Source organism: Piliocolobus tephrosceles, chromosome 2, assembly GCF_002776525.5.
Source record: "Piliocolobus tephrosceles isolate RC106 chromosome 2, ASM277652v3, whole genome shotgun sequence".
NCBI classification, from domain to species: Eukaryota; Metazoa; Chordata; class Mammalia; order Primates; family Cercopithecidae; genus Piliocolobus; species Piliocolobus tephrosceles.
In genome coordinates, this window is record NC_045435.1 from 49,328,839 (window position 1) to 49,350,862 (window position 22,024).

General features: G+C 45.9%; 1 protein-coding gene across 2 annotated transcripts in view; it reads left to right on the forward strand.

Annotated features, from left to right (window-relative positions):
• Nucleotides 1–485: 485 nt before the first annotated feature.
• VGLL4 (vestigial like family member 4) overlaps nt 486–22,024 on the forward strand; it is a 162,928-nt gene continuing 141,389 nt past the window's right edge. Inside the window, exons 1-2 of one of the 2 annotated variants that reach the window (XM_023218430.1) lie at nt 486–859; nt 18,606–18,682. In XM_023218430.1, coding sequence (XP_023074198.1) covers nt 18,619–18,682 — 64 coding nt within the window. In that variant the 5' untranslated portion in view covers nt 486–859; nt 18,606–18,618. Of the gene's footprint in view, nt 860–1,667; nt 1,841–18,605; nt 18,683–22,024 lie in introns of those variants that run through there. The other variant, XM_023218431.2, reaches the window with a different exon arrangement.

The window sequence follows — 22,024 nt, forward strand, 5'->3', positions numbered from 1 at the left end:
AGATGAGGCAACAGATGGGAAAACAGTTTGAAAACTGCAAAGCATTTTCTTTTTTCCAGCACGAATGTAAGCTGGTATTTGTTTTCATTGTTATCATTCCCTTTCAGCAGAGCCCTCTCCCAGGGAAAGCCCTTACAGTAGGGGCTCCTAATAATGACTGAGGTTTGAGAACAGCCAGAAGGCAAGCAACATGAAGCCTTTTAAAGCAAACCAGAGGAAGTCCAGTCTCTATTTATTTTATGAAGTTAGCGGCTGGATATGTTAAGCAAATGTTTTCTTAATTGTGGCAGTACAAGAAAACAATAGGGCAAGGGTTGCTGGGGATGGCGGGGGACGGGTATCAGGCCTCTATCCCCCGGCCCCCCACCACCAAATCCCCAGAGAAAGACAGGAAAAAATTAAAGACAGGCCTTTTCTTTTCGTGGTCACATGTCTGCCCTGCTGCTGTAATAAGAACCTGCGCCAATTAGAAACGTTTTACCTCCTCCTCCCTGCCCCTCCCCGGGCACATTTCAGAGTAGGCCGGGTTGTGGACGCCAGGAGTTTGCCAAACACAGCAAACACTGGTGTGTGAGCGGCTGAAGGGGGACTCTTTCCACTCCGATCTCCCTCCCTCCCAGCCTGTTTTGATTTACTAGGACTTCCTCCTCCGGGCGAGGCGGGGGAAGGACGCCGCCGAGCGCCTGGAGTTGTGCGCGTGTGCGTGTGCTAGTGCGAGTGTGAAGTGCAGCGCTGGAGTGCAACATGCTGTAATGGGAGGAAACCGAGCGGCGTCGGAGCGCTCTGGACCGCCGCGGCCGTTCTGAGCGCAGTGGCGTTGAGCAGCCCCTCCCGGAGCCGGTGTGACCTGTCCCTTCAGGTGCGTGGCCGTCGGCCCGTCGGGGAGCGCGGCTCCGGCATGCGGGTGCCGAGAGGGGGCGACGGGGCCCGGGAGGCGGGGGACGGCGGGTGCGCCGCGTTCCGCGGGTGAGCGGGTATGGACGGCGACCCGGCGCGGGCGGGTGGTGCACCCTTCCCTGGCTGCTCGGCGAGCCGGGGGAAGTGGAGGGCGGCGTGGGTGCCGCAGGTTCGGTTGAACTCCGGGCACTTGGCGGGCTGTGTGTGGCGGGAAGGGCAGCAGGTCCTCGGGACGGGTCTGGTTGGGCTGTGAACGTCGGCGTCCCGTGCGCTGTCCCCGGGAGCGGGGACCTACTGTGCGCGCGTGGGGAGCGCGGCGGGCATCTGGCCGCGCACAAAATGTGCGTTTGTGTTTGTACATTTGCACGGAGCTGTGTCCCCTGGCGGGGCCTCGGGGGCCGGGGGCGTGCGAGATGCCGTGTCCACAGCAGTGTGCGCCATGTCCACGCGCCCTGCCCGCTGGCGCCTCTCGGGAGCGCCCGCCCCGGCAAACCTCACTGCCCCAGCGCGCCGGCATCGGCCCGGGAGGTGCGAGCTGGCACCGGGCTCGCAGCTGGCGGGGGAGGGAAAGCAGCCGCTCCGGGCCGCGGGAGGCCCCGCCCCTTTCTCCCTCCAGGCTCACCTGGGCTCAGCCCCCACCTGCTCCGTGGGGGGGCGTGACCGAGGGCGTGGCCTGGCTGGCCTTGCGGAGCCCAGCTCAGGGTGGGCGGTGCCTCATTCCAGGGATTCCTCGCGCTCTCGCGCTCGCTTCTGCCTGTCCGGCCCGCGCGTGCGTGTGCGTGTGCGTGTTTGGCGGGGGCCCGTGCGGGGGCTCGGGCGCGAGCGCGCCTGTGCGTCTGCGCGCCCTCGGGGTGCGCTCCGCGTGCCCAGGTCCCGTCCCCGCCCCTGGGTCACCCGCAGGGCCAGGCCGGCCCGAGGCGGGCGCGCCCAGAGCCGCCGGGCGGTGAGTGAGGTTGACCCGGTCGGCGGGGCGGGACCCGGGCTGGGCGAGGGCTGGCCTGAGGGGGCCCTTGGGGTGGGCTGTCGGAGCAGAACCGGGATGCCCTGAGGGAGGGAAGAGGTGGCGGGTCCTCGCTGGGCCGCTCGGGAGGCGCCGATGGGAGCGGAAGAGCCTAGGCTCCCGGAGGACGTCCTGGGAGTCGGAGGCGCGGGGCCGGCGAGGAGGCCTGCGCCCGGCATCCCCGCGGTCCCCGCCAGCCTCAGGGAAGGCGCATCCTCCTCTTCGTGTGCTTCCTGCCGCCTCCCCAAAACAGGACTGCACACTCTCCCTGCACCCAGTGCAGGCCTCGCCGAAGAGCACAGGGCTGTTCGCTTTTTGTTTTGCTTGAAGTCTGCTTTGATTCCTCACCCTGAGACATTTAACTGTCTTAGGTTATGAAGACAGTGCTTGCTAGGGCTAATAGTATTTATGTACGTTGCTGGCATGTGTTCGTCTGTTTAAGTTAGATGATTAAAAACTCGGTTTCACTTTGATCGTCGGTGCTGTATGTTTGCTAGTTGTAGTCCATTCTCTGTGATTAATAAGAACCAGCAGCCTGGCGCGGGAGGGTAGGGGTGTGGGGGAAGTGGAGGCGGCTCTACTGGGATTTATCAACAGCTGGTTGCCCCACTATTTGAAAGGCACTGTCTCCCAGTTTGTGGAGTTTTACTATCTTGTTCTATGCCCAAGCCTACCTCGATCAGAAGGAGTCTGGCAGTTGTTTCCTCTAAATAGTCAAAGACAAAATATATATATATATATTAATTTGCCTATTAGGATTCGAAGGTCAGTTTTGCATACCATGTTAGCATACCAAACTTTAACTCTTTCTCTTCTCGCTGAGTCCACGGACTTGTACTGTTCATTGTTTCCTGCTTGCATCTAATGAAGAGTCTGCGCATGACTGGGAGGGGAGTAGAGTGGGCAGCTTAAGGAGACCTTTGGGGTTGGAGCAGTAAGGCTGTCCCTGTGGTGTGATCTTGGGACAAGTTATTTATTATCTCTAAGTCCCAATGCTCTCAATTTAAATAAAGAGTTTAGAAATACTTGATTCAGAAGTTTCTTGTCTTACACTGAAGACAGTTTTGAATTTTTTCTTGTATTTCCTGTTACATCTGGCCTGAAAAGTCATCTCTCCCACGGTGGAAATGATGTAAACACTTCAGTTCGTTGTTTAACTTTGGCAAAATTTTAATCCCAGGCTAATTTCCCCTGCCACCGTTTTTTCACACTTCTGGGCAGCCTGCCTTTGCTTTCCATTTGGAAGGGAATGCAAACTAATTTTTATGTTGACCAAAACAATACAATTAAGAAGATAATTCTGCTATAAATAACTATGGACTACATTCCAAAACTGTGAATGTTGTAGTAAAAACAGCTCTGGGTTATTATTTCTGGAGACTTGAGTTCTAGTCCTATCAATGTCACCGACTAGCTTTATGACCAGAAATAAGTTACTCGTACTCAAACTTTGTGTTTTATTTTCCTTTGTAAAAGGGTGATAATATCAATTCCAATACATCACATAGTTTCGGGAATTACAGAGAATAATGTGCTTTGAAAGTATTTTGTGTTATTTATAAACTCTTTGAAGCTTTGAAAGAGCTATATAAACACAGTTGTTACTGCTATCCCCCAACTGATTTAAAATTATGACTTTATCTGAAGATTTTAACACTTCTTACAGACATAATTATGTAAAAACTTTCACTTTTAAATATTCTGGGCGGGCACAGTGTCTCACATTTGTAATCCCAGCACTTGGGGAGGCTGAGGTAAGAGGATCGCTTTAGGCCAGGAGTTCCAGACCAGTCTGGACAACAAAGAGACTCCAGGCTCCCCACTGTACAATAAATAAATAAATAAATAAATTAATTAATTAATTCTGCAGTGAGAAATTCCTTTTAACGCCTTTTGGAGGCAGCCCTGTTACCAGTCTCTGGTGGTTGCCAAAACAAATCCAAAGGGAGATTTTATTTCGTGTCTCTTCTAGGTATCTCTCTTGGAGAGTTTTGCTGTGCAGCTTTTAATTTGCCTTAGTAAAATAATGAGTAGGTTAACAATAAAAGTTGTTTTGTAACTTTGAACGTGACTTAACAAAAGTACTAAAAGTTGTAAGTTCAGGAGGGAAAAATCAAATACACGGGAAAATTTTAATGTCACTGAAATTGTGACAGTGTGGTGATTTTAACATACCAATGTGTCTGCTTATTGCCTGTGTGAGATGAATTGTTGCAGCTATGAGAACCTGGTGAAAGAGAAAGTTTTTTGTGTATGTGCATGAAGAAATTTCCTGGAGGTATGTTAACTGAGGCTCATTTGTGCTTTCAGGGAGCTCATCTAAAGTTAATGAAGCTATGGGTGGGTGTTTAATAGGACAGTAAAGTGAATGCTGCTAATCTGTAGCATTTAGGATCTGTCCACATTAACCCCCCCACCAAAAAGAAACCTAATACTGTAAGAACTAGATTGCAAATTTATTTTATTTTATTATTTTTTTATTTATTTTTATTTTTATTTTTTGAGATGGAGTCTTACTCTGTCCCTCAGGCTGGAGTGCAGTGGCGCGATCTTGGCTCACTGCAAGCTCTGTCTCCCTGGTTCACGCCGTTCTGCCTCAGCCTCCTGAGTAACTGGGACTACAGGCACCCACCACCACGCCCGGCTAATTTTTTGTATTTTTAGTAGAGACGGGGTTTCACCGTGTTAGCTAGGATGATCTTTATCTCCTGACCTCGTGATCCACCCGCCTCGGCCTCCCAAAGTGGTGGGATTACAGGCATGAGCCACCGTGCCCAGCCAATTGCAAAATCTTGATGCAAGATTTGGCAGATACAAACTGCCAAGGTAGGAAAAGGAGTGCAGGAGGTGCTAAAACCAGAGCTATGATACCTCCTTGAAATACAGAATAATAGCACTTTTGCAAAGAGAGAAAACTTGGTAGCATGTACTTTCTGTGTCTCATGCCTCAGGTCTGGTAACCAGATATAGTCGATCCTCATTTTTTGTGGGTTCCATGTTTATGAATTTGTCTACTCACTAAAATTTATTTGTAAACCCCAAATCAATGCCTCTGACACTTTCTTCGACATTTGTGGACGTGCGCAGCATGGGGAAAGATTTGAGCCTCCCAGCCAATGCGCGTGTTCCCACCAGAGCTCAGACAAGGCGATACCCTGCTTTCTTGTTTCAGCTCTCATGCTGTAAACAAGTGTGCTTTTTGCAGTTGATTTAGTAACATGTTTTTATATATTTTTGTGCTTTTTTTTTTTTTTTTTTTTGAGACAGTTTCACTCTTGTTGCCCAGGCTGGAGTGCAGTGGCAACCATCTTGGCTCACTGCAACTTCCACCTTCCTGTTTCAAGTGATTCTCCTGCCTCAGCTTCCCAAGTAGCTGGGATTACAGGCCTCTGCCACCACGCCTGGCTAATTTTTGTATTTTTAGTAGATACAGCTTTTCACCATGTTGGCCAGGCTGGTCTCAAACTCTTGACCTCAGGTGATCCACTTGCCTTGGCCTCCCAAAGTGCTGGGGTTACAGGCATGAGCCACTGCACCCTGTCCATTTTTGTGCTTTTCGTTGGGGATTTTGCTATTTACAGCGGCCCCCAAGTATGGTCCTAAATTGCTGTCTAATATTCCTCAGCCAAGAAGGCTGTGATGAGCCTCATGGAGAAAATATATATGTTAGATGAGCTTCGTTCAGGCTTGAGTTACGGTGCTGTTGGCCTTGAGTTCAACATTAATTAATCAACAATAGGTATTAAATAAGGTGTCTTTAAACAGAAACATACATAAAACAAGGTTGTGTTTTGATCAGTTTGCAAAAATGTGACCAGAAGCTGGAAGGAATCTCACTTTTATTTCCCCTAGGAATGGTGGTTCAATATTCACTAATTCAGTGTTCACAGAAATTTTATAGAACACAGCTACTATGAATAACAAGAACTAGGCCAGGCACGGTGGCTCACACCTGTAATCCCAGCACTGGGGAGGCTGAGGCAGGTGGATCACCTGTGGTCAGGAGTTTGAGACCAGCCTGCCCAACATGGTGAAACCCTGTCTCTACTAAAAATACAAAAATTAGCCGGGCATGGTGGCAGGCACCTGTAATCCCAGCTACTGGGGAGGCTGAGTCAGGAGAATGGCTTGAACCCGAAAAGCGGAGGTTACAGTGAGCTGAGATTGCACCATTGCACCCCAGCCTGGGTGACAGATCAAGGCTTTGTCTCAAAGAAAAAAAGGACCGATAATATTTACTGACAGTGATAACTACAGTGCTACAGTGCTACCTAATGTTGCACTGTGGCATGAATTAGATGTCTTTATGTAGGCTTTAATAGGCTGAGAGCTGAGATTTGATTTTGGAACAATGGAGAGTTAGACCTGGGCTGTTCTGGGAAGCTTGCTAACTTGGGCTGTGATGCAAATTCATCTTTTATTCTTGGGAGTAATAGGTCCCTAAGAATATGTGTCACTTTAGCACTTGTGAATAGAAAATACTAACTATTCAAATTTTAAGTATTCAAATAAAATAAATGCAAGAGCAGGCTTATCCAGAGTAAACTAAAAATGCCAAAGACTTTCTGTTATTTCGTATGCCTTGCTGTATAAGGCTGAGGTCTTGAATATGAAGAGAGATTCATAATATCCTAAAATGAGAAAGGAAAGCATGGTTCATCTTTTTCTTTTTTTGTATTTTTATTTATTTATTTTATTTTATTTTTTGTATTTTTAGTAGAAATGGGATTTCACCATGTAGGCCAGGCTGGTCTTGAACCTCTGGCTTCAAGTGATCCACCTGGCTTGGCCTCCCAAAGTGCTGGGATTACAGGTGTGAGCCACCGTGCCGGGCCTCATTTTTATTTGGGCTGACAACAATGTTGAAAAATGTTGGGAATTGGTGGTCTGCTCAGAAAGTTCAGACTGATTTTTATTTGTCCCCCTTAGATAGAGTGGTTTCAGTGTGGGCCCACCATATAGTCACTTTCCATGGGATACTTTAGGGAGATGGGTGGACTTCAGCCAGCAGTAAGAATTTTGCACCAGCATCAGGCAGCATTGTATAGGACCATGAAATGTGTTGTAATGTAAGTTGGGTTTTGCAGCCCAGAGCCTGTATAGATGTCCCTCACCGGGTACATGATCAACTTTCATGCAGTCTGTACATTTGCATAGTTACAACTGATATCAAACTATATTGCAATAACTGAGGATTTTTGTCACTGTGTGGTAGCACTATCTGCTAGCTCCCGTTGCCAGGGTAGTGGTGATGACTAAATATCGTACCCCTGCCCTCCTGCAGGGCTGAGAAGTCCCATAGACTCAAGCCCTGAGCCATGTTAGCATCAGGAAACCTCGAGTGGTTGAGCAGAGCATTCATTCAGGGTTTCCATCCAGAGTGTTAGCCCTTTATTTGGTCTGAGTTAATGGGGGTCTCACTTTCTGTTGAGGTCATGGGACGGGGAGGCACCTAAGGTTACTTGTTCTTGCTATACAGACTCCAGCCTACATTGGAGGGTAAGAGATTGATGGCTGCCTAGCCTGTAGACTTGCCTCCTGCAGAGGTTTCACAGGAGGGCTGCTAAGCCCTATGGAAAGGGTGTGATATGGGTCTCACACTTGAGGTTGGCAGGTACCTGAAAAAATCCTAATTAGGGATTTTATGCAGATACATATATTTTACGTATATATACACACACACAGTTCTTAGGAAGCAGACATAGAACATGCAGATGTATTGTTCAAATATTAGAACGTTTGGCCTTCTAATGAATGTTCAGGAGTGATCATGTGTAGAAGTAAGGAATTTGATGCAAGCAGAAGCAGCTGAGTTCTTCTGGCATTGATGCTTCAACTTACAGCAGCGTGAGTCAGTTATACCTGCTTGGGACATGCCTCAATGAGGAAAGCTGGAATAGCAAAGGATCCGTCTGTTCATGCTCTTTCTTTGATGATATGACTATTGAGAGAATATTTTGAATAAGGGCTGGCTTCTATTTAGAAAGGTAACATACAATTTAAGGTTGTGAACTTCAAGCACCAAGGTGAAATTCTAAAAATGTTCTCACTGAACCTTAACAGTTAGCCATTGGAGCTTGACCACAGGTCTTCCTGAGCATGGCGAAGTCGACATCATCCTTCCTGCTACTGTACCTATTCTTGGATCCCAGAGTCCTCAGGGCTTTTGCTTAACTCCTCTGTAGCTGTGGCCCCAGAAACCGCTATGTCTTGGCAGTTTGTTGCCGGTGTCGTTGTTGGCCACAGTCTCAGCATCAATTGACCTGGTGTGACAGTCTTCTTTTCTTACCTGCCTTGGTTACTATTAATGTGACTCCATGCCTACCTCTGTTAGAAGAATGTCAAATATACCATAGTTTGTTGCGTGTTCCCGAGAGGTGAGGGCTTGCTTCCCCTTGCTCGCTGTTGAAACGATCACATTATTGCCTGATAGGTATCTCAAGGTATAGGGGAAAGAGCACAGGGCTAGAAGTCATGGTTGCTAATGCAAGGTTTGCTTTGATCTAGGCTAAATAATTGTGCTTGTCGCTAAAACCTCTTTAGCATGATCAACTTAAGAATAGTAAAAATAGCATTGGAGGGAGAATTGAGGGACTTGAATTCTAGTCTTAGTTGCTTCAGGAAGTCACTTACATTCTTGGTGCCTCAGTTTTTCTTTTTTTTTAATCTGTAGAAGAAAAATAATAATCATATTTGGCCATTTGGCCCAAGTGATAATTTGATTGTGAGAATCCAATGAGGTCATTTATGTGAATGTATTTTGAAAACATGTATGCTATACACCTGGAAGATGGTGGTGGTAGACTAATACAATTTGTTTTTCTCTTTAGTTTATAAGACATTTTCAGTTATATCATTTAATCCACATGATAAGCTTGTGATCATCTGAAGTTAGTTAGGCAGTGTTTTTTACTGTTTTCTTTAAGGAGTAAACTAGGACCTGGAGAGGGTAAATGACTGGCCCACACAATTAGTGTTGGACATCTAGGGCAAATCCTAGAGCAAAATAGGCTTTCAGGGATTGTTGACTGAATGAGTGAAAGATTTAAAGTAGGGCTCAAACTTGGGCTCTCTGATGCTAAAGTCCTGGCTCCGTTGACTTAACAGATGGTAAAGTGCGAGAAGAAAAAAGGATGACTCAAATGAGAGATATTTTTAGCAAGAAGAGCAGAGAGGGATGGTCTGAGAATGGGATGTTAACAGGAAGAATATGTGCTGCACGAAGTTGGTGGGGCATCACTGGACACCCTGGGGAGGAGAAAGAGGTGGAGGATTTAAAACCGTGAAACTGTGCTTGCATGTCGCCACCAGAATCTGGTGACATTTGATCTGGTTCTCATTTCAGTTTCCTTCTCACTGAGCCAGACAGCCAGCGTATCACCCAGTGTCGTCCGTATTTGGTGTACGGTGCTCAAGGGCAGGGAGTGTACTTTTCCTTTTTTGTAACATCTAAATACAGTGTTTTAATAGAGGAGTTACCCAATAAATACCTCTGAATTCTTTTTTTTTTTTTTGAGACATGGTCTCCCTCTGTCACCCAGGCTGGAGTACAGTGGCGTGATCTCAGCTCATTGCAGCTTCAACTTCCCAGGCTCAAGCCATCCTTCTGCCTCAGCCTCCCAAGTATCTGGGACTATAGGCCTATGCCACCATACCTGGCAAATTTTTTTTTTTTTTTTTTTTTTTTTTTGAGACGCAGTCTTGCTCTGCCTCGCAGGCTAGAGTGCAGTGGCGCGATCTCGGCTCACTGCCGACTCCACCTCCCGGGTTCACGCCATTCTTCTGCCTCAGCCTCCCGAGTAGCTGGGACTACAGGTGCCCGCCACCACGCCCGGCTAGTTTTTCTGTATTTTTAGTAGAGATAGAGTTTCACTGTGTTAGCCAGGATGATCTTGATCTCCTGACCTCGTGATCCGCCCGCCTCAGCCTCCCGAAGTGATGGGATTACAGGCGTGAGCCACCGCGCCTGGTCTGTTTTTTTTTGGATACAGAGTGTTGCTCTGTCACCCAGGCTGGGGTGCAGTGGCGCAATCTCGGCTCACTGCAAGCTCTGCCTTCTGGGTTCATGCGATTCTCCTGCCTCAGCCTCCCGGGTAGCTGGGACTACAGGCGCCTGCCACCACGACCGGCTAATTTTTTGTACTAAGTTGAGACGGGATTTCACTATGTTAGCCAGGATGGTCTTCATCTCCTGACCTTGTGATCTGCCCACCTCAACCTCCCAAAATGTTGGGATTACAGGCGTGAGCCACCATGCCCGGCCAATTTTTGTATTTTTTGTTGGAACGGGGTTTTGCCATGTTGCCCAGGCTGGTCTCAAACTCCTGGGCTCAGGTAATCTGCCCACCTCAGCCTCCCAAAGTGCTGGAATTACAGGCATGAACCACTGTGCCCGGCCACCTCTAAATTCTTTTTTTTTTTTTTTTTTTCTGAGATGGAGTCTCACTCTGTTGCTCAGGCTGAGTACAATAGTGCGGTCTCAGCTTACTGCAACTTCCGCCTCCCGGGTTTAAGTGATTCTCCTGCCTCAGCCTCCTGAGTAGCTGGGATTACAGGTGCTCACCACCACACCCAGCTAATTTTTGTATTTTTAGTGGAGACGGGGTTTTACCACGTTGGCCAGGCTGGTTTTGAGCCCCTGACCTCAACTGATCTGCCTGCCTTGGCCTCCCAAAGTACTGGGATTATAGGCGTGAGCCATGGCGCCCGGCGACATCTCTAAATTCTTGATGGCCGAGAAGTACAGCCCATGCCATGGTGTGATAGTTCATACTTTTGGGTTTGCCCTACCATGGTATATTATTAGCTGAGACCAAGTTGGTTTTAGCTCAGGAATGGTCCTGGGGAGGCCAGAGTTTGGGCTCATGATGTAACAGGGCCAACAAAAATTAGGGTATTTTATTGTGTGCATCTGGAAGTTGGAGAGGCCATCAGGTGTTTCAGGATAGTGATGTCTGTCTGTTTCTGACTTTTGACCCTTTACTGTGTGTGTCAGGAACACTGGGCAGTTTGAATGTGATTCCTTCCATGCTCACCCCCCTGGCCTCCACATCTAGACAAGGTAGTTGCTCCATGTTCTCGTACTCTTACCTAAAGTGTATCATATCTAGCCACTGCCATGGGACAGACATGGAGTGAACATGCCTGGTGCTGTAGCTTTTATTGTGCAAATCTTCTTGGAAAACTTCCATAACATATCTTGGAGTTGTGTTCCCTTGCTTGAAAAGCAATATAATCTAATATACTCCACAGTGTGCTGTTCCCAAGTGATCTGATTTGGATGTTTGTCCCCTCCAAATGTTATGTGGAAATGTGATCCTCAGTGTTGGAGGTGGGTCCTGGCGGGAGAGGTTGGATCATGGGAGTGATCCCTCATGAATGGTTTAGTGCCATCCCCTTGGTGATGGCTGAGTTCTCTGGTAGTTCCTGGGAGATCTGGTTGTTTAAAAGAATGTGGCACCTTCTTTGCTCTCTTGCTCCTGCCCTCACCATGTGATGTGCTGGCTTCTGCTTTGCCTTCTATTATGATTGGAAGCTTCCTGAGGTCTCACCAGTAACTGAGCAGATGCTGGCGCCATGCTTATACAGTCTACTGTTAGCCAGTTAACTTTTCTTATAAATTACCCAGCTTCAGGTATTACTTTATAGTGACACAAAACGGACTAACACACCAAGATAGGTACTCGTGTCCCCTTGTTGACTAAAAAGGGACAGTTCTTTGTGGAAGGCCAAAAAATGGCTGTCAGATTTATAGCTGAGCTTGCCATTAGCACTGAATGCCCCCAAGTGTTTATAGCTTTAAAATTGATACCTCTTCTTCCCTAATTCTCAACCTTTAGCTATTTGGAAGAACATATTAATTGAGGCTAAGGGAGTGTGAGGAAAGGCATGTGGACTGGCAGAGAAAATATATGACCATTACCTGAAAAAAAAAATCCACAACAAAATATATGTCTATTCATGATGAATTATGTTCACATTTGACAAGCACGAAAAAGGTGAATGGATAGACCAGAAACTGGTTTGCAGTGCAGTGGAGCACACAGTGTACTTTGTATCTGTTTTTTTTTTTTTTTAAAAACAGAGTCTTGCACTGTTGCCCAGGCTAGAGTGCAATGGTGCGATCTCAGCTCACTGCACCCTCCGCCTCTCAGGTTCAAGCGATTCTTCTGCCTCAGTCTCCCGAGTAGCTGGGATTACAGGTACCCACCACCATGCTTGGCTAATTTCTTGTATTTTTGGAAGAGACAGGGTTTCACTAGGTTGGCCAGGCTGGTCTTGAACTCCTGACTTTGTGATCTGCCCGCCTTGGCCTCCCAAAGTGCTGGGATTACAGGCATAAGCCACTGTACCTGGCCCTCTATCTTTTTCTAGAGCCACACTCCTCTCACTTAAATGGTGTTATGTTCCAGGTGTCAGCATTTTCATGGATGATTATTATTTTTTTTTCTGAGATGGAATCTCACTCTGTTGCCCAGGCTGGAGTACGCTATCCCAATCTCGGCTCATTGCAACCTCCACCTCCCAGGTTCAAGCAGTTCTCCTGCCTAAGCCTCCTGAGTAGTTGGGATTACCGGTGCCATCACCACCATGCCTGGCTAATTTTTGTATTTTTAGTAGAGACTGGGTTTCACCATGTTGTCGAGGCTGGTCTCAAACCCCCGACCTCAAAGTGATCCGCCTGCCTTGGCCTCCCAAAGTGCTGGGATTACAGGTGTGAGCCACCATGCCTGGTCCTCAATGGATTATTTTTGGTTATCACTATATACTAATGCAAAAACTACCACAGAAATAAGACATTATTGGGATAGACCTAGATTTGTTTTTCAGATGCAGCATAACTTTTTTGTGCAAGGTAGAGTATAATTTATGGTTCATAAAGGAAATAAAATAAACTTGTCATCCCCCTGCTTAAAGCTTTTTGGGCCATTGCAGGACTTCTCACAGACTTAAAATAAAATCTCAGCATTGCAGGCCCTCCAGGCACACGTGACCTGGCCCCATGTTGCCCACCTCAGGTCTCCCTTTTGCTGACTTCAGGGCAGCCATCCTGGCTGCTCCCCACATCACCTGCCCAGCTTTTGTGTCTTGGTCTCAGCACGTGCTGCTGTCTCCCACCTTCCCCCGCCCTCCCTGCTCTTTCTGAGGCTAACTCCTCTCATTCTTTAGGTCTCAACTTCCTTTCATCTCTTCAGCGAAATCTTCCCAGACCACGCTAGCTAAAGTAGTGGACAGTGCCCTGTCGTTTTCAGTACATTTACTGTCATTTGCAATTTATTTAATATATTTGCATATGTTTTGGCAAATAATTATTTTAATACCTATATTAAGACCCATTCACTTCTCAGAAAACCGTATGAGGGAGGTAATATTAATATCCCCATTTTCCAGATGAGGAAATAGACACACAGAGTTTGTCATTTCCCAGGGTCACATAGATTGGAAGTGGTTTACCTGGATTCAGATTAATCCTGATGCTAATTTGATGCTGAAATAATCATGATGCTGATCTGCCTCTCAATGTGGTGTGATCCTCCATCTAATACTGTAGCCATGGTTTTTCCTCCCCCATTATCAATATGTTTTATTGGGTTTATTTAGTGCTGTGGATAGGATGTATATAAGACATAAAATTCAGAAGACTTTTTTTTTGTTTTTTAGAAATGGGGTCTTACCCTGTCACTCAGGCTGGAGTGCAGTGGTGTGATCATAGCTCACTGCAGCATCGACCTCCTGGCTTTAAGGCAGCCTCCCACCTCAGCCTCCTGAGTAGCTGGGACTGTAGGTGTACATACGTCCCTGTACCCGGCTAATTTTTTAATCTTTTGTAGAAATGATTAAATTTCTAAATTTCTCTGTTGCTCAGGCTGGTCTGGAACTCCTGGGCCCAAGCGACCCTCCTGCCTCGGCCTCTCAAAGCACTGGGATTACGGGGCTGAGCTACCACACCCACCTGGAAGACCTTTTTTTTTTTTTTTTTTTTTTTTTTAATAACTGTTATCTTCTACCTTTGCTTTGTTCTTCTGTGGCTAGATAACGCTTGGGCTCCGTCCCTCGTTTCCCATCTGTATTGTCCTTATCTCATACCCGCTTCCTACAGAAGCCTCACTAAACTGATCCACCTCCAGTAACTTCTGAAGTCACCCTCTCCAGTCAAACCATCCTACACAGAACTTCTTTTTCTTCTTCTTCTTTTTTTTTTTTTTTTGTTAGGCAGGATCTGGCTCTGTTGCCCAGGCTGGAGTGCAGTGGTGTAATTACGGCTCACTGCAGCCTCAACCCTCCATGCTCAAGTGATCCTTCCACCTCAGCTCCCTGAGTAGCTGGGACCATAGGCCCATGCCACCACTTCCAGCTCATTTTTTATTTTTAAAATTTTTTTGTAGAAATAGGGTCTCACTATGTTGCCCAGGCTGTTCTTCAACTGCTGAGCTCAAGCGATTCTTCTGCTTCAGCCTCCTAAAGTGCTGGGACTATAGGCATGAGCCACGTGCCTAGATGCATGGAACTTCTAAACTAAAATAGTGTGAACATCATGTCACGGGCCAGCTCAGGGACAGATGATGACAACTGCCTGTTACCTATGACATTAAGTATAAACCTGAAGGCCAGCTGTTAGCTCTTTCCTAAGGCCACCCGCATCAGGCTCGCCTGAATTTAGCTTCTGCTGCTGCTTAACGTGGATTTTCACTTCTAACCAGGCAGGTCTGGCCACCTGTCCCAGGTGCTCATTCCTGCCCTTGTGCGTTTCCTCAGACTGTTGACTCAGGATGACTGCACTGGGGTAAGGCAGGGTCCTTGTACCCAGGAAGTGTACAGAAACACAGTGCCCTCCAGGAAGGTAAGGGAGGCCAGAGAGGAGAGTGACTGCGGGCAACCGGGGAAGGAAACTTTCGAAGTGCTTTTTGAAACACACACATATCCACAAACCACCCCCAAACAAAAAATAGATGTGCACAAGGCAAACACATTAGCTGACATTGATCTCTTTTATCACACAATACCCATTTTAGTTTTAAATCATATTTAGTCTTCGATTATCCTCTTTTTAATTTTGCCTGTCATTATCCTATCCTATAAACTTTAGTTTCCGAGCAAGAGCATGACTCTTGAGCAGAGATCTATCTTCTGTTTCTCCTTAACCTTTCCTGGGCACTTTGCTGGGCTTAGAATAATTGTATAATAAACATTGGTTGATTTCATTAATAAGGTTGCAGCAGATGGCAGGTGCCTTGTGGATGAATGTTTAACACCCATTGTCTTATCCACCTACTTCGAATGTAATTTGCTTGGGGGTTTAGGAGGTTTAGGATTTCATAACATCTGTATAAACCTAAATGTCTAATCTTCCCACTGTGCTAGAATTCTGGGTCTACCTTATGTCATTTGATACTTTTATGCGTTGATATTTTGTTTCTGTGCATACTTTATATAACCTAAGATGTGTATTAATCTATTTAGGTCTAGAATATTGAAAGCATTGTCCTTTAACTTAATGGGGTAAAATTAATTTAGAGAATTATAAGTCTAAATGCTGTATTATTGCAGAGTAGGATGCTTATCAGCAGTTACTACCCTAATCACAAGACCCTTTTTTTTGTTTTTTGAGACGGAGTCTAGCTCTGTCACCCAGGCTGGAGTGCAGTGGCATGGTCTCGGCTCGCTGCCAGCTCCGTCTCCCGGATTCACACCATTCTCCTGCCTCAGCCTCCCCAATAGCTGGGACTACAGGTGTCTGCCACCACACCCGGCTAATTTTTTTTTTTTTTTTTTTTTTTTGAGACGGGGTCTCGCTCTGTCGCCCAGGCTGGAGTGCAGTGGCCGGATCTCAGCTCACTGCAAGCTCCGCCTCCCGGGTTCACACCATTCTCCTGCCTCAGCCTCCCGAGTAGCTGGGACTACAGGCGCCCGCCATCTCACCCGGCTAGTTTTTTGTATTTTTAGTAGAGACACGGTTTCACCGTGTTAGCCAGGATGGTCTCGACCAAATCACAAGACTTTAAACCCAGATCTTTCCCGAATAGGAACTGGCTTGGGTGAAGAGAATATTACCTAGTTCTTGGGAGTTCAGCAAAATTTTTTCTGTTAGTCAGTTCCAGACCCTTGTGGGTTTTCTCCATTGTTGAACAAGTTCACAAATCCTTCCTCTCAGGAGATGGTCTTTTCTGTTTTACAAAGATCAGGAATGTGAGCACTATTAGGTTTTCCCTCTTAGACCTCTGCTTTACCTATTCTCCCTTCTCTCTGAAAAAGAAGACGTGTGCGTGGTTTAGGAGGTCATTGCCTCCCCGCCACTCTTAGTCTTCCATGGCCCTCCCCTCCCCTCTCTGCCTGCCAAGCTCAGTGAGCTCCGCCTCTCCGTTTTCCTGCGTCCCCGCGGCTCCCGTGCCCGTGCCCCTCACTGCCCTCTGCGTGCCAGCCCACGGCTTTGGTTGTCCGCCCTGTGCTCAGCTTCCCGAGCTCTACTCCGTTCCATGTAGTGCCACCAGGATAACTTGCCCAGAACGCATGGACGACTAAGCCGCTTTTCTGCTCAGACGGAGTTTTCAGTGGCTTCTTAATGCATGTCAAGCCCGTCAGAGCCCTCAGTCCTTCCACGATGTGGTCCCAGTCTAAATTCCCATCCTTGTCGCTTGCTTTGTGTCCCCGTTTCACTCTTGTAGGCGATTTGGGCAGCATGTTGTTACACCGATTCTGCTTCTGTTCTTCCCTTCTGGGGGAGGAACTTTCATATTCGTTCTTCAAAGGCTCCGCTCAAGTTCTGTTTTCTTCACAAAGCCTTTCAGAATTCATCTGTATTTCTGTAGGACTTTGTTTCTAGCACTGTTTTGACGCTTGGCACATTTTGCCCTAACCCAATATTTCCCCAGGTGTTGTTCCCTGAGATGCGTTTCAGGTTAAAAATGGCTCATGACGTCTACGAGGTTTCGCGTGTGCAGGCAGGGCTTTCTGTCCCCACAACGGGAGATTAAAGGCATGGGGAGGAAAACACCCTGCTTAGCTGCGTTTACTCCAGGCTTCCTCAAACTTATTTACCATAGAAAAACTTCTTTTCTTACAGAATATGAACACCCAGTGCAGAATGCTTTGAAAGAATGCTGCCTTAAGCTAGATGTCTTGGTGGCCTGTCTCCCATGCAGATTGAAAGCTCCTCAAAGGCAGCTCCTGGGCTTTGCTTATTTTTCCTGCCTGGAGCTTCTCCTAGATGTTTAATGTTTACTGAATGAAGTCATATTGCATGATCAGGGATCGATGTTTCTTTTTTTCCTTTCCTTTCCTTTTCTTTTTTTTTGAGACAGAGTTTCACTTTTGTTGCCCAGGCTGGAGTGCAATGGCTCAATCTCGGCTCACTGCAGCCTCTTGCCTCCTGGGTTCAAGCGATTTTCCTGCCTCAGCCTCCCGAGTAGCTGGGATTACAAGCATGGGCCACCATGCCCGGCTAATTTTTTTGTATTTTTAGTAGAGATGGGATTTCTCCATGTTGTTCAGGCTGGTCTCGAACTCCTGACTTCAGGTGACCCGCCCGTCTCGGCCTCCGAAAGTGCTGGGATTACAGACGTGAGCCACCGCGCCCAGCCTAATTTTTTGTAATTTTAATAGAGATGGGGTTTCACCGTGTTTGCCAGGCTACTCTTGAACTCCTGACCTCAAGTGATCCGCCCGCCTTGGCCTCCCAAAGTGCTGGGATTACAGGCGTGAGCTACCGTGCATGGTGGATCAATGTTTCTTTGGAGGCCTAAGGTATGAATATTACAAAGAAAAGCTGGTCTGCCACATGTTGTGACCGGTGCATACGTAGTAGGTACTCCATAAGTGTTGAAGAATGCTGAATAAATTCCAAGTGTCTGTAAAGTGGGACAGTTAAGGAGTTGTTTTTCTCAGTTGGTGAGCTAGTAGGGTGTGTGTGCCAGTAACCGTGTGTGTGTGTTTAAATAACCCAGAAAGGGGAAACTGGGCAAAAGCATTCTGGTTTTCCAGGGCTTTCCTCCAACTTTAAATCTTTTGCTGTTTTAACTTTTATAGTATGCTGTAATTTAAGGAAACAATAAAAATCCAGTCTTATTAAAAAACATGATGCTAGATAAATTGATGATAGGTGGTGATTGTGTACTATTATACAAAACGTGACATTTTAATATAAAGATTCTTATTGGACTTAACATATCATTTAACATTATACAAAACGTGACATTATTATACAAAACGTGACATTTTAATATAAAGATTCTTACTGGACTTAATATATCATTTAACCTGCCAGTGGGATTCTCACACAGCTTTCCATGAGTATGTGGTGTGTGTTAAGCTGCACCTCTGTTAAGCCGCATCACCACCTCACTGGTAGTGATGCTGTGTTCATAGAGCAGCCTTTGTTCTGAAAACCTTTCTTTTATGTGCATCTTATGCATGCACATAAACATAAGCACCAAATAACATGGCCATGAATATTCACAATATCCCTTCTTTTAGTTCCTACATCAGCTGCTTCCTGGAGTTGGCAAAGTTTAGCTTAGTAGACTAAATGGAATTTAACCCTTTTCTCTCTCCCTGAGCCAAGCCCATCCTGTTTCTTCATGTGGGAAGAATTTCATCCTTAGAAGAATGATTTGTATTTGGTTGAGGACTCATTCTGTTAATGACTAGGATTCTAAGAGTCTTTTGAATTCTGTTTAAATTATTTTTTTCCCCTTTTATTTTTTCCTTCTAGGCTCCAACCAGGAATGGAGACGCCATTGGATGTTTTGTCCAGGGCAGCATCTCTGGTGCATGCTGATGACGAAAAACGTAAGTGAGGAGTCTGTTATAAAATAGCTTAAGTCCTTTACTGATCCCTTGTCTCCTGCTCCATAACAAAATTACGTGCTTCTCTTCGTGGTTTTCTGGCTATTTGCTGTAATTTTGGTGGTTTTGCTTAGAGATAACAGCTTCACATCCTCATTTGTATTTTCAAGAACATGTAAGTCTTTTAATTGGCATTTAACTATGGATACTGTTTTTTTTTTTTTTTTTTGAGATGGGATCATGCTGTGTTGTTCAGGCTGGTGTCAAACTCCTAGACTCAAGTATGGGTACTGGTATTTAACTGGTATTTTGTTTTATTTATTTATTTATTTGAGATGGAGTCTCACTCTGTCACCCACACTGGATTGCAGTGGTGCAGTCTCGGCTCAGGCTCACTGCAACCTCCACCTCTCAGGTTCAAGTGATTCTCCTGCCTCAGCCTCCCAAGTAGCTGGGATTACAGGTGCCTGCCACCATGCCCAGCTAATTTTTTTGTATTTTTAGTAGAGACGGGGTTTCACCATGTTGGCCAGGCTGGTCTCGAACTCCTGACCTCAAATGATCCGTCTACCTCAGCCTCCCAAAGTGCAGGGATGACAGACGTGAGCCACCACGCCTGGCCTTAATTGGTATTTTAACTTTGTATGCTAGAGTTGAAACTGTTAACTGTAGGTCGTTCTTTCCTTCTCAGGTGACTGTCAGTGATCTGGAATGAAGATACCCCTTATGTGTCTCAGATGCTGAGATAAATATGTGTTAGTTGATCGACTAATTGACTAGTAGAGAGCTAGAGATGGAAAAAATCATCGAATGTCATGTATGTCGTTGGAATTGTACAGTATGTGTCATAATGGAAAACAATCATGCAAATTATGTTTGCATTGCTGAGAAAGAGCAAATACTGGGAGAAAAAAATGTTCGTTAGTGTAGTTTGAGGGATGGGTGAAAGGAACAATATTGGAAGATTATTCTACAACATTTTAAAGTGATTTTCCTGCTCATCCAACAATATATTTATTTTTAAATGTTCTTGTTCAAAGTTGAGGTTACTTGCTAAACAGTATTGTAAGAATTGCTGTTTCATGTAGGAACAGTTCTTTTTCTAAGTACTAAAATATTAATAACAACAAAAAATTTAGGTTGAGGTTTTGTACATTATAAGTTCTCGAAGATGAGCTCCTTCCAGTTTAGTCCTTCATGGATTGGCAGACAGCAAGTGCATGTCCTTAAAATCTGAGGTCTGCCTCTCTACTGGCTGTTAGACTTTTATTTTTCTAAGCCTCAGTTTTCTCATTGGTAACATGGAGCAACAATACCTACTTACAAAGTGTTCATGAGGATTAATGGGCTGTGGTGTGTACTGAGCTTACTAATTAGCTTTTGACTCCTGGTTGGGGCTGCCTTGCCCTCTCTCCTGGCACATTGTTGGCTTCTGATAGTGCTTCTCCCAGTCTTCTGTATTAACACGTGTGTTAGTCCATTGACATTGCTGTAAAGGAATACCTGAGACTGGGTGATTTATTAAGAAAATAAGTTTAATTGGCTCATGGTGCTGTAGGCTGTCCAAGCGTGGTACCAGTCTGCTTGGCTTCTGGGGTGGCCTCAGAGAGCTTTACTCCTGGCAGAAGGAGACGGAGAGTAGGCATGTCGTATGTGAGAGGAGGGGCAAGAAAGAGGAAGAGGTGCCAGGCTCTGTTAAACAACCAGCTCTTGAGTGAACTAATAAAGTGAGAACTCATTCATCACCGTGCCATTCATGAGGGATTCACCGCACATGACCCAAACACCTCCCACTAGGCCTTGCTTCCAACGTTGGGGATCACATTCTAACATGAGATCTGGAGGAGACAAATATCCAAACCTTATCACCATGCGTCTGTGTCTTCCCGCCCTCCCACCACCACCCCTACAACATCATCATTCTACCAGTGACTGGGTGAGGTAGCTAGTAAGGTTTTTTCAACCTCTTGTATAATTCACACTTACTTAGCTTTTGATTGTTGTGAGGATATAACCACCTGATGGAGAGGTATAATTATCCCTTACTAAAGAAGTTGAAGTTGAAGGATGTTAAGTGGGAATCTGAGGAATTGGAGCTTGGGAGACACAGCTCAGGCTGAAGGCTTTTTATCTAAACAACAACAAAACTCCTTTAGTCCTCTAAGATTGCAATACATTGTGACTTTCTACAATTACATAGCACCTATCTCCAGCGCTGTCAACCATCCTGTGTCGGGGATGTCTTCTGAGCTCATTGCTGTCTTCACCTACCCAGGCTTGGCAGTGCCCCTCCTAAACTGTGGTACCTAAGCAATGATTTTTCTATGTGATCTGATGAGGATTCGGAGGACATTGTGTCCAGGCCTACCACCAGCTTGGTTCTAGCTCAGGAGTTCTTGGGGGTGAAGGGAGAAAAAGGGGTGGGGTGGGCTGTTGCCAGGGCAGGGAGCAGTCACTGTAAGACTGTAGGGAGCAGTGAGGACCCTGGAGAAGTGACTGACTTGAATAGCTATTTGCACACTTCGTTGAACACCAACATAGTTAGTTTAGAAATTTTTATATAAGGTAGTGGTTTGAATTTCTCTCTTTTATAATGCCCAACTTTAGTTAAGATCAATAAAACAAAATACTGTTTATACAATGAAAAATAGGAATAATGACCTCAGGGTAACCCTTTGTGTCTTTGAGTGGGGAGAGTAAAGACTTTCTTCTCTTCTCTTTTGATCATTCTGTTCCAGTTGGAGGCCTATCTAGTTTTCAATTTAGTGAGTGATGATTGAACCCTTACGTATGAGGGGCATATAAAGATAAAGAAGGGGCAGTCCCTGCCTTCATGGGACCCATGAATACATTTGTGTGCAGACTCTTATGGCTGTAAAATGTATAGAAGCGGGGACAAGCACAGTTGGTAATGTAGATACAAGACTCCCTTTGGAACCTATGGTTTGGGAGAGCTGTTTTCAGAGAAACAAAATGATACTGCTAAGGGAGAAAGGAACTCTTACAGCTCATTGGTGTTTTTGAAGAATGAGGATAAATTCCCATGTAAGGCTCTAACAAATCAGAGAATAGACTTTATCCTGTATCATTCTCCTTTTTTAAAATTTTTTTTTGAGATGGGACTTGCTCTGTCACCTAGGCTGGAGTGCAGTAGTGTGATCTCAGCTCATTGCAGCGTCTGCCTTCCAGGCTCAAGTACTCCTCCTGCCTTAGCCTCCTGAGTAGCTGAGATTGCAGGCATGTACCACCACACCTGGCTAATTTTTTTTTTTTTTTTTGTAGAGATGGGGTTTCATCATGTTGCCCAGGCTGGTCTCAAACTCCTGGCCTCCAGCAGTCCACCCG